Here is a 16854-nt window from a genome sequence, read left to right on the forward strand (position 1 = left end):
ATGTTTGACGCGTAACAAATACAATCATTTTAAAACACCTGCATGACAGAAAAACACACCATGTTGCCCAGTGTCACCGAGGACATTTCTGGCCTTGTTTTTCACGGAGGTCAAAGGTCAGCATCGCCAAGGTAACCCGTTGGCAGTTGAACACAAGCTATCTCACTCTCTCATCGGGCGCTGTTCTAGCATCCGTATTCGGACAACTGAACCCTGACTCATGCATGCACACGCACAAACATGCACACACCCACGCGTAAAGGCTGACCTTGCTGTTTGGTTTGGAAGGACAAGCGTATTTACATTGTTCACAATTAAAAAATACTCCGGACTCAGGCAGCAGACCAGGTAATGGCTGTGAAGTTTGGACCTTGGAGTAGTGCATTCAAACTGAGGACACCACTGTTTGACCCTCTTTGCAGGGTGCAATTGCACTGACAAGCTGCGTGACTGAGTGCAGGCATCAAACTATCATTTTTAAATACTTCAACCATTTAGACACCAATAAAATCCCTGCAGATTACTGATACTTCCAAAAGAATCAACACAATTCCCCAATATTCAGAACAAAAATAATTCGTACACATGACTTAACTTGGATGCAAATCCCTGATATTATGGCTCATAAAACGGTTTTAAGCTGTGGTCGTGGACTCAGCCTGTGAAGAAAAGAACTCACTTGTGACAAGGTTTGGAAAATTTCTCACCGACTCCAGTTCAAAACAAAATACCACTTCCCTAGCATGTGCCGCTGATGTTTCTTCTTCCCCTCCAATCAGGGACTGATTTATACCTGGGACACTGGGTGAGTGCGATCTCTGGCCAATCAGTGACATCGATCAATCAGTTTTCAGGTCAAAATTAAAAAAAAAAAAGCAGCACTACTGGTCTTTAAGATCAGATTTGAGTATCCCTGATCTAAGGTTTAGTTTCCCTTGAAGCGAAATTTAATTGTAGACTTTTATTAGCATGCCCCATTAAAACAGCAGATTTCATTTTGGACGAAACGGTTTACTCTCATCTTTTATAATGCAAACAGAACAGAGTCACCACATCATTATCGAGGACATGCTTCTCCAGTTCTCTTAGCTCTTCTGTGTAGCGCTTCCGGGAACTCAAAGTAAGAGAATCACCGGGTAAATAATTTCTCAGAAATCTATATATAGTAACATGTTCCCGTGCAGGCATTCTCATAAATCCCATTTATTTTTTGCCCATAAAGCTCTTTTTTAACATATGCTGCAAAGTGCTGTTTGGGCTAGATTATGTATTTGTATAATGTGTGTTTGTGGCAGAACTACTGAGCTGGTGGTTTTTGTGTCTGCCAAACTGAATACATCTCCACTGCCTCATGTGAAGAGGCAGAGTAAATTATAGTGTGTTATATAGTATTGTAGTGTATATATAGTATTATATAGTGTATAATTGAGTGTATTATAGGGCAATGCATTATAAATAAGTGGACTTTATAGTAAATATAACGATTGATGTGTTTCTAGCCCAAAACGTGTATGACAATATCTGAAATCGCACAATGAATTTGAGCCTATCCCAGCATGCAGTGGGCAACAGGCAGGAATACTCCCTTTATAGGTCGCCAAACCATCACAGGGTTTATTTCTGGGAAATGTAGTCTGTCCATTTAGCCAACCCTGCCGGAGTACCCGAAGGGAACCAACCCACACGGACACGGGGAGAACATGCAAACCCCACTCAGAAAGGCCCCCAGGCTGGGGTTCGAACTTCTTGCCGTAAGGTGACAGAGCAACATAATCATAATAATCTATCCATCCATTATCGATTCCCACTTATCCTGGGCAGGGTCGCTGGAGCCTATCCCAGCATGCAATGGGCAAGGGGCAGGAATACACCCTGAACAGGCCACCAATCTATCACAGGGCATACACACCATTCACTCACACACGCTCATACCTATGGGCAATTTAGAGTCTCCGATTAGCCTACCTGCATGTCTTTGGACTGTGGGAGGAAACCGGAGTACCCGGAGGAAACCCACACGAACACGAGGAGAACATGCAAACTCCACACATTAAGGCCCAGGCCAGGCCGGATTCGAACCCAGGACGTTCTTGCCTAATCATAGTAATGCAATACATAATCGTCCCCCGATTTAATTGGCTAAACAAATGTTCCCTCCCTCCAGTGGAGCTGCTCAGTGGCCAACAATAGAGGATTGTGGTTGTACTGGGCAGCTCCCAGGTGTGTATGAGCGTGAAGCAGGGCGTTGCTGCAAAAGAGCATCCGCGCTAACCCTGGGTAAATAAAGGTTAAATAAATAGAAAATAATGATGCGAGGGTGAAAAGAGGAAGTGGAAAGGCGGGGGGGGGGGGCACCTGGATGGAGTTGGCGGCCACGCCCCAGGCGAAGTCGCAGGGGAAGACGCCGCTGGCCGGCGTGTTCTCGGGCAGCGGCGGGAAGCCGTTGCTCTCGATCAGCTTCCTGTAGAACTCGGCGGAGGTCTTGGGCTCGCGCCGCATGTCCGGCGTGTCGAAGTCCACGTAGAAGAGCCCCCGCCGCACCGTGTACTCGCGGTACCACTCGAACCCGTCCACCAGCGACCAGGCCGTGTAGCCCATCACCCGCACCTTGTCGTACTTGATCGCTACGGAAACGGAGCGAGCGGCAGCGTGAGAGCTTTCGGGGGCCGTTCGCGCGGTCGTCAAAATGCATGTGACACAAAAAAAAAAAGCTTTCTGGTAGATTATAATCACGCGGAAGAAAGCTCGTAGGCAGGATAAAATTAAATATTCTTTTTTTTTTATACTAAGTCCTCTGCGTCTGTCAGGTTTATATTTACAGAGAATTTGATTACATTACACTCAGCCCATCACATCCCAGTAATGCACTTACTGCAGCACTGGGGGGGGAAAAAAAAAACATCATTGGTTTAAACATGTTCCCTTAACTCTGACTGACTGTTAAAAGCAAGCATCAAATTTCATCTTCACCAGGTCAATTTGGAGCACTCAGCAAGTCGCCAAAGTTAACTCCCAAAACTGCAATAGTGAAGAAGAAAAGCGCATGTTTTACCTCAAAGCTCAGGAAAAAACGTGGGTCGAATCCAAGCGCTATGACCCCGCGACCCCTCCCCTCCGACCCCCGTGACCCCTCCCCTCCGACCCCCGTGACCTACACTTGAGCGTCTCCATGATGAACCTCTTCAGGTAGTACATGTGCTTGGGGTCCTCGGTCTTGGAGTTGCCGTTGACGTACCAGCCGTTCTCCACGATGAAGACGGGCGGGTCGTCGTACTCGGCCTGGATCCAGTAGAGCAGCATGCGCAGGTCCAGCTCCTCCTTCTGCCCGAACTTCAGGCTCTCGTTGCTCAGCTGGAAGCTGAGCGAGGGCCCGAAGGAGAGGGCGAAGAAGTCCGCCGTCCCGTTGACCCGGGCCCTCTCGGCGGGGCTGAACGAGGGCAGCCTGGCGGACAGGACGCTCCTCATGCACCGCGGGTAGTCGCCGTCCACGAACAGGGGCCGCGCGAACCAGCCCAGGACGAAGTTCAGCGAGCACTGGCAGGCCGGGAGGCTCTCCCGCCGCGTCCTGCTGGGCCCGATCCAGTGGGAGCCCAGCGCCATGGACACCTTGCCGCCCTGCAGGGGGCGGTAGCGCTCGTTGTAGACGTGCCAGGCCGCGGCGTGAGCCTGGGCAACAAAAAAAAAAAAAAGAACAGAGAACGTTTGCCACATTCTACACCGGTGTCTCTCCCCCCTGGACATCTGCACAGTCTGCAGGTTTTCACTGCTACCCGGCACTTCATTGGTCAATTAACCCCTTTAAGGGTGTGAGATCATAAACATGTCATTAGAATGTTCTCGACTGAACATTCTAACGCTGATGTCACAATCACTGCTGGCGACTGAAAGCAACGGAGCTCTAGAATACTGACTTTTTTTAATTTGGGGGGAAAAAAAAACATTCCAAAAAAAAAACTAAGCTTTAAATGTTCCAAAATGGACTGCACAAACAACCTCAGTTGGATTCACAGATATGAAGTGGTTGCTGGTTTTAAGGTGCAAACAAAAACAATTTCTGGGCCAAAACCACGGTGTTTATACCACACCTTGACAGGGTTACACTACCTCAGGGTTGATTTGACTTTTTTTTATTATTGTTTATTTCACTCTAGACTCAAGAAATCAGATGAGGTAACTGTAATCAGCTGATTTAAATCAAAGTTAAAGTGCTGCAAAATCCCCAGCCGCCCCCCCCCCCCCCTTCCAAAAAACAAAAAAGAAACAAACAAAAAAACAATACCTGTGACCAGGGTTAGAAACTGACCCACCCCTAACATCCATGTTTTGAGTGTAAGGAATATAGCACTAAGTGTTATAGAGTTAGTATAGCATAAGTTTTTATTACCTTTGGCGGACCACAGAAGCAGATTAGTATGCTGCAATATGTTATGAACAATAAACAACGTGCTTGGCAGCTAAAATATGTGGTCCCTGTTATAAAAAGGCTAACGTCTGATCTGCATTTCCAGGCCTCGTCTGTCGCTCTATGTGGGTACCGCATACAGAGACGTATGTCTTGTTTTTAAAACTAGATTAAGTTTAGGATGTTTTTTCCCTCAATTATACAACATAAATTATTTTAATCTCACTACAACAAGAAACATCTTTGCCTCAAATAACGTCTTTAATATTTAAGATTCCAAAGTCATAAAATGCACGCGTTTTTTTTCATTTGTCAAAATGGTCTGGTACTCGCACTTACCTTCAGGAGAATATGTCCGACTCGGAAAGGCAAGTCCGGGTCATTTTTTATCCCTGGTGCCATAATTCCGGTTCCGTATCCGTGCCAAGCCACGACGAACGGGTTGTCAATCGTGATCCAGAATTTCACGTCGTCTCCGAACGTTTCGAAACAAAAGTCGGCGTAGTCTTCGAAGAGGTCCACCAAGATAGGATTGCTCCATCCGCCGTAACGGCGCTGCAAGACGTCCGGCAGGTCCCAGTGATACAGCGTAACGACCGGCTGCACGCCGATTTCTTTCAGCTTCTGGATGAGAGTTTTGTAGTACGCCACTCCTCGTTCGTTGTAGCTGGCGCGCGTGCCGTTCGAGAAGATCCTGGGCCAGGAGAGCGAGAATCTGTAGTGACTGACTCCGAGTTGCTGGAGCGCGCGGATGTCCCCCTGGATGTTGTGATAGCTGTCACTCCCCACGTCGCCCGTAGCTTTCCGGTTGCCGCCGCGCGTGAAGGTGTCCCAGACGGACGGTCCTTTGCCGTCTTTCTCGAACGCCCCTTCCACGGAGTAAGACGAGGTGCCCACGGACCACATAAACCCGTCCGGGAAGGTGTCGTAGAGGAACGCCTGATCGTAGGGATAGGGGAGTTTATTAAATCGTTCCCAGGTGTGCTGTCCAGCGCCGGGACCTGCGGCTGCGCTGTTCACTTCAGCAGAGAGGGTCAGGAACAACAGCAGAAAACTTGGCACGCGCATTATGACAGTTTATATTTCGTCAAGTATTCGACCAAAAGCAATCGTCTATTCCTATGGCCAGATAAGACTAAGATGCGGCCCTGCTCTCTCAACTATCTCGCTGCGTCTCGCGCAAGCTTTCATATAGCCTACCCCAGCTGGCCCCGTGCGAGCGCTCTTCTTTAGTGTTAGGAAATCTATCAATAATTACCCAAATCCTTGACGCGTAAAACGGTTTCTAGGCGCAACACAATGTTAAAGCTATATAATATCAATCTCACTCAGCCCGTGCACGGATCAGTGCTTTCGACGCTACATGTTAAAATATGTCAACAAAATAATAGGTAGGTAAAGCGAGGGACACTTTGCGCGTTGTACTTTTGCACGAGACGCCTCGATATGTGACATTTTCGAATAAAACTACTCGCGGGTGATTAAAAAAAAATGGTACAACAGATGAGTCACATCTTAATATTTCCTCGAGGACTGTCATCTAGAGAGGAACATGCCAATTTGAAGCAGCGGCAGGGCGATACGAAAATAAGCGTTCAATGAGTTTATGGAATTTATGGACGTTAAAATTATCAGCAGCCTGTTATTTTATAAATCTCATCTCCCATAAAATGTATGTAACCGTACTCTTCTTACTTATAATAGTGCGTGTAAAATTGCTTCGTCCATCTAATTCTAAGGTCAGTAAGAGCAAAAGTATTACATCTTGGCTTTCGTTAAACCAGTTTTGTATGACGCAAGTACGGCTATGTTGTGTATGTGTGTGTGTGTGTGTGGGAAGGGGGGGGGGGGGGGGGGGGGTGATGTGCATGTTTCTGTGTGTGAAACTTGATCAAAGGTCATTAATAGTGTCTGTCACTGATAATGACCTTGGCGTTCTCGCGGTAAAACAGGAGATAAAAGCACCGCTGCCGCGCGCTTGTGTCCGCTGTCGAAGCAGACAGGAGCGCTAGGAAGGGCTGCCTTTCTTCCGAACACCACCGAGGACGGTGTGCGTGAGCCCGTTTGCAGCGTTACCGCAGCAGCGCAAAGGGTAAATGGACAATGGAGCAGGTGTTCCCCAAGCGGTAGATCGGAACCTTTTGGTTTGTATTTATGACCTTGTCGGTTATTTAGTTCCTGTTCTCTTATGGTTTGTATGTATGTTTTGCAACAACAACAACAACAACAACAACAACAACAACAACAACAACAAAAGAGTTCCCTTTTAAAAATGCAAAAAAGAGAGTCTCTGAAATCTCCCGTTTCATTTGAGGCGCGACAGTCATGAGACCTTTTGTTTTTCTCTTCATCTGTTCTTTCTTTCTTCCTGTTTTTCTTCCTCGCATAGCTAACACTTGGCACCATCGCCTGCTTTTCTGCTAAAGTTTGGCGCACTTTCTGGCCGCGCTCCCTTAGACGTGTGCAAATTATTTCCTTGATCTAAGTCCATGATCTAAGTCTATGCCGAGCATGGATGCCAAATGCAGATTTCACACACGGTTCTGTGAATTTTCAAAACTTTCACTCATTTAAAATGCAAAGATTTTATTGGACAAAAGGCGATATCGTCATAACGTTTCACAACTCACATTTGGCACGTGCATTGTTCATTGTGTAGAGGTGTGCTACAGTGGGTAATACATCCTAGGCAGTAAAATGTCCAGTGGTAATCCACCTCCAAATGAGCTCTAGCAGAGTAGCCTACATTGAGTCCAATTTAACACCAAACGTTTTACTGTGTAACTAATGGCCACCAAACGTGTTCTCAAGTCAAAACCTGACTTTAAAGACACTTTGACAGCACTACATCCCCAGCCCAGATCATTCAAACCTTGAGTGTGAGAAAAGTGCTATATAAATGCAAGGAATTATTATTAATATTAATTAGAGCAATACTGTTGCTACGCTACAGCTGTGGCTTTATTTTGCGGCCCATATCTTACTTCCGGTCTCAGTTAACGGAATCCTGGGCCTAAAACCTCTGAAATGTCTGCTGGGTATTTTCCCACGAAAAGGACCGCTGTCGTTACGGAACACACACACAAAAAAATAAATAAATAACTGCAGTCGCAAAAAAAGGAAGAGCAAATGAAAACTCTCACAAACACAGGCGCTGCTCAGATCACCACTTTCCGAACACGTGAACGTCTGACTGTGAACAGTGATCGAAGAGCAGCATAACAGCGCTTTAACGCGACATAAACCTCTGGATTTTTTTTTTTTACACCCTTTCACCCAGACAAGCACACACAGACGGACAGGCCTATGAGAGCATAAGAACACTCGGCCACGAGATGGAGCGTTTCTAAGCAACGCAGCTTCATAAAAGACAGAAGGTCAGATAACCAGAACGCTGTAGGTCACTCCACCCCCCCCCCCCCCCCCCCCCCCCCCCCGAATAATTTGACACGGTTATGAAACCAGCCTACGTGCAGATGTCATTTATTAGAGGTCGTGATCGTTTGTTAGAGCGTAGCCGACTGCCAAGACAAAAAAACAAGAACTCTCCACAACAGTATTAGACTTACACCAGTCCATACTTTCAAGAGGGATCAAATATACTCTGGCAGTCTGAAATTGTCCTTGTCTTTTTAATACAAAATGTAACATACCTTACATTTGGACAGGTAGATACATTATTATTATACTGTAGCCTACAATGTTCATCATTCATTACATTTACATTACAGGCATTTATCAGACGACTTGCACAACTTTTTACATTTTCATTCCGTTACAGACAACACCATTGGTGTTGGGGAATGCATTTTCAGGTACGTGTAAAACACACCCGCCAAAATGAGCTTTCAAGTTTACGTTCGTGACACAGCAAAGTCCTGAACCAAAAAAAAAAAAAGACAAATTGGTCGGTGGCCAGCGATGTATTTTCAGACGGATCCTAAGCTCCCGATAGATTAGCAGCAGTTTGCAAGGCAGGTGGTGACAGAAAGGAGACAAGCTACCTGATGCAACCCGCGTCGGGGACATAAGCAATTTGATACGTACACAGCGGTAACGCAATGTTCCCGGAAGATTATGTTATTAGACTTCGTATCCCCTTGGGGGCACCTACCGAAATTTCAATTTTTCTTCCTGGAGCTATCGGGCCATCTGACATAGGGCATAAACATCCGAATCACCGGCGGCCGGCTGCCTTACTGGCATAATCTATGAAAATAACGGACTTAACATGTTTATCACGAGAGAAAGGGGTTCACTCTGCTCGCTGTTATCAGGACACTGGTCGTCTTCGGGTAGAATAAAAGGGAAGCTTGATTATATAATGGGCTTTTTTTGTAGTGTGGATCGGGAAGATTTGCGCAGAGGGGTGAATGGGAGCATAGTATGAACCCTCGCGAACTTAAAAACTAAGGGTGTTCCAAGGACACCACAGTAACTGAGCCACGATACGCCGGTTTGGACAGATACCCGCACCAATCCGCATCCTTCAGTAGCCTACCATCTAGCATCCGCATTCTGGAACTGTAACGTCTGAATATTTGGGGTGGGCGCATTTAACGGTATTTGACACTGGGTTGGCATTGTCTCGTGTTCTAATGCTGGTATAGGTGCGAGGTCCGTCGCAACTCTTTCTATTCATTCTGTGTCTATCGGGAAAATCAGAGATTGGCAATGACCTTGTCCGGTCGTTGAGGTGGCCTTGGAGCAGTGGAGCGTGATTTGTTTCCCCTGCGATTCTGGCATCACGAGCGCCCATTCACCTACACGCCCCCCCACATCAGGTGAAACCGTTTCCTCCAGGTGTGTGCACTTGGTTCCGGATGGCGCGAGAATGTCAGCTGAGCTTTGCACCTTTGGACCTGAAAAAAACAAGAGCGCCCCCCCCCCCCCAATGCTTGGGTTGCCACGCGCCCAGACTGTACGCATGTGCCCCAAGGCTACAGACCGCCAACAGAAAGGCCTTCTGTTGGTTGCTGTCGTTCTTCACGATATCTTACGATTATATATCTTCACGATCACACCTCAGTTGTCTCGCGCAAGTCCGTAGAAATGTTTCCCTACGAACACATCTTGAGACAGCAACACATTCTGCAAGATTGTACACATTTCAGTTCTGACCTGTCTTAAAAATGACATACAACATGAAAGCAAAAATGGGTCTTCAGGTCAGAAATGCGAAAGGGAGATTTTGGCTTAGGTCTATGAAGATGAAGATGAAGGCCACACCTGTGTCCAGCAGGAGGGCACAGTGACAGCATTGGGCTGGCGTGCCCTCTCTGTCCTACGGTTATTTTCCATGTCCTCTACCGAGTTACCGAGGGGGGGTGGGGGGGGGCGGGGGGGGGGGGGGGGGGGGGGGGGGGGGGTGGTGGTTGTGCAGGGAGAGGCGCGACACGGCTCGCTCGCCCGGAACGCCAAAAAAAAAAAAAAAAAAACAGGTCGCGCTTGTCAAGCATTGGTTTTTTAATAGTGAGCGCGTGCCCCTTGAGGTGTGATCACAAGCCCCTGGCCCCGCCCCCTTCACTGCCCTTCCACAGGTCAGGTGACTGGAATGTCGCCATGTTAACGTCGCCCCCTCCACCCCAACCACGACCCTGCTGACCAGGAAGCCCTGCATATTCTGTCCTTGGCTTGCCCTGGGGGGGGAAAAAACCCAGACACCAAAGGTGTACTTACCTTAGGTGAATGAATGAATGAATGAATGAATGAATGAATGGATCATTGCATTTATATAGCACTTTTCCGTATGCTCAAAGTGCTTTACAGTGATGAGGGGGAACTCACCTCACCCACCGCCGATGTGTAGCACCCACCTGGGTGATGCACGGCAGCCATTTTACACCAGATCACTCACCACACATAGGTTAAGGTGGAGAGGGAGAGAATGATTTTTAGCCAATTAAATCAGGGGATGATTAGGTGGCAGGTTGAGAGAACCAGACTGGTAATTTAGCCAGGACAGCGGGGAACCCCCTGGTTGCTGATTTTTAAAGTGAAAACAGGAACCTGTAGGTCTCCGGGGACAGAGCTGAGGGGTGTATGACACGCCCCCTGAAACGGGACGGTTAGGGCGGGACGTCCCAGAGGGATGACTCCCTCACTTTGGGCAAGGTGTGGTCTGGTCTCTACACTTCCTGTTCTTCGTCCTCTTCTTGCTCTTCGTCCTCATCCTCGGACTCCTTCTCTTTCACGCCCACTATGGAGCCACCCTTATGCCTGAGATAGACACGTGGACAGAGGGTCAAATGTGCTCGTGACATTGTGTGTGTGTGAGCGCATGTATGCACGCACGCCCAATCAAATACACCATCCTGAGAGAGACCAATGAACACGCACCATCATAGCTAAACCACTGGTTTCAACTTTTTACAAATATTAACTGAACCAATGTGTCCACTCTTCCAAGTTATACGACTATAGAGATGGAAAACCTGCTTATTCACATAACAGGATTTATCTAATCACTGCATTTCTACCCTTGAAAAGAACGAACTTGTCCGCCTTAAAATCTTAATATAAACGTTTCAGATCAACACAATGTTATAAAGCTTTTATTTAATAAATAAAAGTTACAGCAGTACAAGGTTTCCAACGCTGATAACGGTGCAAATCGCAAGGTTTCGACAACTGTAAAACAACAGCACAAACATACGTGAAACAAAGAAATTCATCTGCCAACAAACGTGCAGTCGCGATTAAATTTTGAAGTTGCAGTTTTGTATACAGGGCACATGTTTTGTCCACATTTTGCAGTAACATCCTTGCCATTTTTCAACAGCATTATTATTGTCGCGCGCATCCAAATCCCAAACTGCTACTGTAACGCAGTCAAAAGGCTTCTCCGACGAGAACAGCGTCGGACAACCAACCAGCAAAACAGAACTGACAGCGGCTACCGTTAAACACCAAACACTGTTATTCAGAAACCAAGCCAGCCAAGTGTATTACTGAAGAAGAATTTCTGGTTTAGTCAACTAATGTTAGACAGCTTGGCATACATTACAGTATTAGCTATCATAAATGCTATCTAATTCCGTTTATTGCTTTGTTACCACTGCAAGAATAAGATTGGCAATTTGACATGCTATTTTATGAACAAAGTAAATGGGCAATACAATGCAACTAACGTCAGTTAAACTACATATCCCCCGTGTGCTCTGAAACATTATCTAGCTAGTAAACACTGTAACTGTACTTGCTTACCAGAGCAAAGAAAACACGACATCAAACCTACCGATTGCGACATTTACCTCAATGCATTGGAGTACATTTAGCAGCTGTCCGGTCAGACGTGGTCACCACGCAATCCTACCTGATTGGGTGTATATTAGTCAGTTGTCTCTCTTGTGCATAATTGACCCTCGTCTTGGCTTCAAAATGGCGCAATGTGTTCCTGGTAGCACCGATCCAACCAACACAGAGCTGGTCACGGGCACATAGCACCGTCTGCCAGTGCGCAGCCCCATCCGAGAGAGACCAGTTCCAAAAATTAGACAACAGCGACACCTACCGGGAGAAAATACTTCCGTAGTCTGATTTTTTAAATTTATTTATGACACACCGTAACCTAGTGCAGCCAATTTTCTCTACAGTGTATGGCAGGGATCCTCAATCTTAACCAGAACCAGAAAGGGCCGGAGCAGGCTTCCGTTCCAACAACAGAGTTACACACCTGATTCTGCTAATCAGCCACTACAGTCTTTGCTAAGCACCTTGATTAGTAGAATCAGGTGAGTAACTGCTCGGTTGGAACTAAAGCCTGTACCTGGACTGGCCCTTTCTGGGTAAGATTGACTGCCCCCTGGTCGATGGTGTAGCCCAGGTGCGAGGCATAAAGCTTGTCCGTTTAAAAACAAAATGTGCAGTATTTTTAGAGGACTAATGCCAGATTAAATTTCGCTTTTCATTTCTTCCCCCCCCCCCCCCCACCCCCTAAATAATTATTTGATTTGTGATGACAGGTTTCTACCGCTTGTGACCTGAGAATATATTTTTAATAAAAAAAATTTTTTTTTAAGACTTAAAAATCAGTAAGTTTTGTTCAGCATGACTATCTATACCCAGAGTGTTTGTTGTTGTTTTCCGTGATGTCGGTGATCTGACGTTCTCTTCCGTTCACAACACCTTGCAATTTGGTGATTTCAAAAACAACCAGTGGAAAGTACCCTCAGTCAGCCATTAGCCACAGCCAGCTTAATGCTGGCTTCCTGGCCAGGGCAGGAAACCAGCAGCTGTGATTGCTAGCAGAAAAGATGAGTTCAAGTGTCTGGTATACTTCCACGTTCGATATGGCCTTAAGAGACACTGAACCCTGATGCATATAGGCTCCCAAACATTAACAGCACAGTGGAGAACAAGTTAGATTACCATTAGCACAGGAGATTACCTGGGCCCAAACTCCATCTGGAGATGATCAGACCCACCCCCGGTGTGTGTGTGAGAGAAATTTGTGTCTGTGCAAGCGTTTTATGTGTGACTACGTAATATTATGCGTGGGATTTACATGCGTGCCCTTGCAACCTTAGGTGTGGCTATATATTATAATACGATAACGTCAGAACAGAAAATGCCCTTGAGACATCCCAGTTCCCTTCCCTTGTCAATGCCAGGCCTATGATAGCCATGTAGGCCTCAGTACCAGGAAGTACCAGGACTCTCTCACCACAGTAGATAAACACACCAATTAATAAGCATTGAATAGCAGTTGCAACAGATTGCCAAAGCCTGATCAATCTTGCTTTATTACTTTTTCTGCCACCAATAATATATCGCGATGGACACGTTTGCTAACAAGGTCCGCTTTGCCTGAAGCCTTCTAGCGTGAACATCTCATTTGCTTTGCCAAAAAGTCGAAAAGAGCGCTTCTTCTGCCGACGGTTCGAGTCGGGGGGAAGGGGGGGGGGGGGGGGGGGGGGAACGTCGATGACCCCTCTACTCTTATCCTGGGTCATTTAGGACGTCGTAAATGGTTTCAACTTGTTCGAAGTTCTTCTTCATCCTGTACATCACCCTCTTTGGTATGCCGCAATTGGCCCTCCTGGTGAGACAAACAACAGGAAGTTAAGGCATAAGCCACACTTCTTGGCTGTTTAGTCGTATGAAACTGTAAACTCCGACAAAGACGAAGCCTCGAGTCAGAAACTAGGACGTTTCTTGAACTCTTAACAGCGTTTAGGCCTGTGAGTGTATGTCCTCTGTCATGATCCAATTCATTCACCATGCCAATGTATTTGTTCTGACTTCCACACACTACAGTGTTAAATAGGCTCTACATTGTAGCCTGTAGTGGACCTTGGGAAAAGTATCCTACAACTTTACTGTCGACAAAGGTGTCAGTAACAAACATTTTATTGAGGTAGAGGTTCTTTTTGAGATCCTTGAGGGCTGGTTTCCTTGTGTTTGCAGACAGTTTTAAGAAAAAAAAAAGGTCTTTTGATTTTTTTATATAGTTACAAAGGCTTACTTGTGAAGCTCCTCAACACTGCACCTAAAGGTGTCTGGTGTTGTTCTAAACTTGATGTAGTAGCCATATTCAAGACCCTGAAAGAAAAAAAAAACAGCCCACATCATTCAAATGGGTTATGCATTGAAAAGGCAAATCCCAACTTTGAAAGATTAGTCGAATGAAACGATGGAATGCCAACAGCTCGCAGGACCATATCGCTGTGACCCACTCAGAATAATGTATTGGCGTGATAAGAAGAAAGGCTGAAGCAGAAGCAGGGCCTTTTAAAAGTGATTCTTTTTAGAGTCGGCTGGAACCGAAGGAGGAGGAGGAGGAGGAAGAACCACTGCTGGATGGAACTGTTCAGTAGGCAGAGGTCAATGTAAGGAGGAAAACCTGTCCTCCTCTCTAGGAGGAACAGGGAGGAGGTGGTGTAAAAACACTCAGGGAAGAACAGGGAGGAGGTGGTGTAAAATAGAGGAACAGTGAGGAGGTGGTGTAAAATATAGGAACAGGGAGGAGGTGGTGTAAAATAGAGAAACAGGGAGGAGGTGGTGTAAAATATAGGAACAGGGAGGAGGTGGAGTAAAATAGAGAAACAGGGAGGAGGTGGTGTAAAATATAGGAACATGGAGGAGGTGGTGTAAAACAGAGGAACAGGGAGGAAGTGGTGTAAAGTAGAGGAACAGGGAGGAGGTGGTGTAAAATATAGTAACAGGGAGGAGGTGGTGTAAAAACACTATGTTATGTACATTTAATTTGATATTTCCTTACCATCTGAACGTACGGCTCCATGTGACAGCGACGCATGTTGGTGTTATCGATGATAATCGGGTGTACTCCATTTTGCATGGCTTCCTCAGCTACGGAACAAGTCAAAATGAGGAGAGGAAAAGTCCTCACGTCTGCCTAAAATTTTTCACGCGAGTTCATAAAATACCTCTTTCCTGATTCCAGTTGTGTGCCCTTTCCAGCGAGTAGAAATCAAAGTTGTAGTAACCGTAATCGTCAATGAAATAATCATCGGTGCTCAGCACTTCTCCTGTGTAATCATACTCCTTCATGATGTCCCTGCAATTAATAGAATCACTCTGTTAAATCTCAGCGCCATTGTACATTCAATTCTAACTGCAGCCATGACCAGTGGTTGGATTTAACAAAGTCTATGTGCTGCTGATAGTAATCACTGAGCAATAGGCTTTGGTGAATATTTGCTGTCTTGTTGCATAATAAACTTCAGAGGCTTAACAGGAGGTTGTCCTTTGTTTATAAGTCAATATATCACATATCTTTATTTATTTATTTATTTAACCCCTTCTTGGTTAACTGGCCAAGAAGCGAATGAATTTAAGACGGTGATTTAAACTTGACCCGAACTACTTCTGCATGGTTTTAACACACTTAACACGGCCAATCGGAATCGAGTATTATCCCAGACCATGGTATATTACTCACACAAGCAACTTCAACCATGTCTGAGAGAAGGCAGAGAACGGAAAAAAAGAAGCAACTGCTTGCTTCAGACAACTCCAATATTGTCATGATTGACAGATCTCTCCTGCCAAATGAACGAACGAACTTTTTCGCCTGTCCTGATGCCTATTTAATTCCCAAATCTTAACGGTAGGTGGGCCTTAAAAGTAACTAAGTACATTAATGAAAGTAGGAAAATGCTTACGAACGACATCCCGTCGGATATAGTTTTGCTAGACACCGTTCTGATTTAGTTCTTTTGAAGTGTGGATACAGTGGATTTTGCATATGTATTGAGTGTGCTATTGGACAGCATAGATACGCAGTTTCACTGGCACGTCAATCTGTGAACGGTATCGGGCAGTCCAGGTTCGGAATTATCTCGCGTAGGGTGGAAGCTCCCCAAATTCTGGGGGATTGCCGTTAACCAGGTACCCTCGTTCTGCTGGTCACAGTATAAGCAAATCCTGAATTCTAAAGCTGGAGAAATCTGACGGAATTGCAGTAAAAGGATGTGTTAATTGCTTGAAATATACATGCACCACGAAAAATAGTACATATTTTTTTAAAACGTTTGGTTTTTGTTTAAAAAAACAAACGAACAAAATGATCTACTCTTATATTGTAAGTTGTACGGTAAAAACAGATGTTAAGTTTCGTTTTTCCAGAAGTCAGCTCGAGTCAGTTTCTTTTACAAATTATGAACTTTCACAAACACACTTTTTCATTTAAACTTTTGATATGCATATATTAATTTGTATTTCTGTAGATATTTACAAATAAGTGGAAGTGTGTATCACATGCTGATATTTATAAATGCATAGAACTGGGGGACTTTTTTTGCTTCACTTGACATTCTATTAATTTAATAGTCATGAACCACCACTGATATTAAACTTGACAATGAGTATAGCCAGTACTATTTTGATGACTGTACTTAAAAATATTCCCTCACTAACCGAAAACATACCAGTACAAACCCCTGTACTATATCACGGAGTGAAACCACAACAACAAACATGCTGGTTGATATGCATTCTATGCAGACAAATGCAATGCGCAGATCTTAAATGGCTAATTATTAGCAATAACTACAAGCCATTCTTTAACTAAAAAAAGGCTGCGTGTGACAGAAACATGCAGCTCGCTCTCACTTGCCCTGTCCCATCTAAATATTACTGAAAAGCTCACCATGATAATGTCGTCTTCCCGGACCCCGGCAGGCCCCTCATGATGATAAGGTGCGGCCTGTTGCGACGTCGAACTCTTGAAGCCATTTTCAGAAACTTTTCCCGTTCTTCCGTCCAACGACAGCTCTTTGTGTCACCGCGCTCACGTCGGCTCTCCTCTTAACTTCCCTACTGCAGGGGGGGGGGGGGGGGGGGGCGGAGATTGTTAGCGTTTTTTTTTTTGCGCGAGCTAATGTTGGCGAAACGCTCGACAGAAACTTAAACACTGGTCGGGAGGGTTTTCAGCACCACGGGACGTCCCTGATTCATGGGGTGCCGGTGACCTCTCATTTGGAGGGTGG

General features: G+C 45.6%; 2 protein-coding genes across 2 annotated transcripts in view; both read right to left on the reverse strand.

Annotated features, from left to right (window-relative positions):
- The window catches only part of kl (klotho), an 11386-nt gene extending 5159 nt beyond the window's left edge, over nucleotides 1–6227 (reverse strand). Inside the window, exons 1-3 of the mRNA XM_035431619.1 lie at nucleotides 4742–6227; nucleotides 3156–3666; nucleotides 2356–2624 (exon numbers count right to left, since the gene is read on the reverse strand). Of these exons, the coding sequence (XP_035287510.1) occupies nucleotides 2356–2624; nucleotides 3156–3666; nucleotides 4742–5470 (1509 nt within the window). The 5' untranslated portion in view covers nucleotides 5471–6227. The remainder of the gene's footprint in view (nucleotides 1–2355; nucleotides 2625–3155; nucleotides 3667–4741) is intronic.
- A 4713-nt stretch (nucleotides 6228–10940) lies between these two features.
- LOC118236740 (NEDD4-binding protein 2-like 1) lies at nucleotides 10941–16677 on the reverse strand. The gene is made up of 5 exons (XM_035435340.1): nucleotides 16515–16677; nucleotides 14791–14921; nucleotides 14625–14713; nucleotides 13869–13945; nucleotides 10941–13442 (listed from the first exon to the last, which is right to left on the reverse strand). The coding sequence occupies exons 1-5, from the start codon at nucleotides 16598–16600 to the stop codon at nucleotides 13343–13345; spliced, it is 483 nt and encodes a 160-aa protein (XP_035291231.1). The 5' UTR covers nucleotides 16601–16677; the 3' UTR covers nucleotides 10941–13342.
- Nucleotides 16678–16854: the final 177 nt, after the last annotated feature.

The sequence above is a fragment of the Anguilla anguilla genome, chromosome 9 (assembly GCF_013347855.1).
Source record: "Anguilla anguilla isolate fAngAng1 chromosome 9, fAngAng1.pri, whole genome shotgun sequence".
NCBI classification, from domain to species: domain Eukaryota; kingdom Metazoa; phylum Chordata; class Actinopteri; order Anguilliformes; family Anguillidae; genus Anguilla; species Anguilla anguilla.

Bases quoted from the DNA above. Each gene is read 5' to 3' on its own strand.
- LOC118236740 (XM_035435340.1), bottom strand. From the start codon at position 16,600: ATGGCTTCAAGAGTTCGACGTCGCAACAGGCCGCACCTTATCATCATG. The intron at 14,922-16,514 runs GTGAGCTTTTCA...TATTAATTGCAG, and splicing joins GGGAAGACGACATTATCATG to GGACATCATGAAGGAGTATG. The intron at 13,946-14,624 runs GTAAGGAAATAT...TTTTTCTTTCAG, and splicing joins TGGAGCCGTACGTTCAGATG to GGTCTTGAATATGGCTACTA.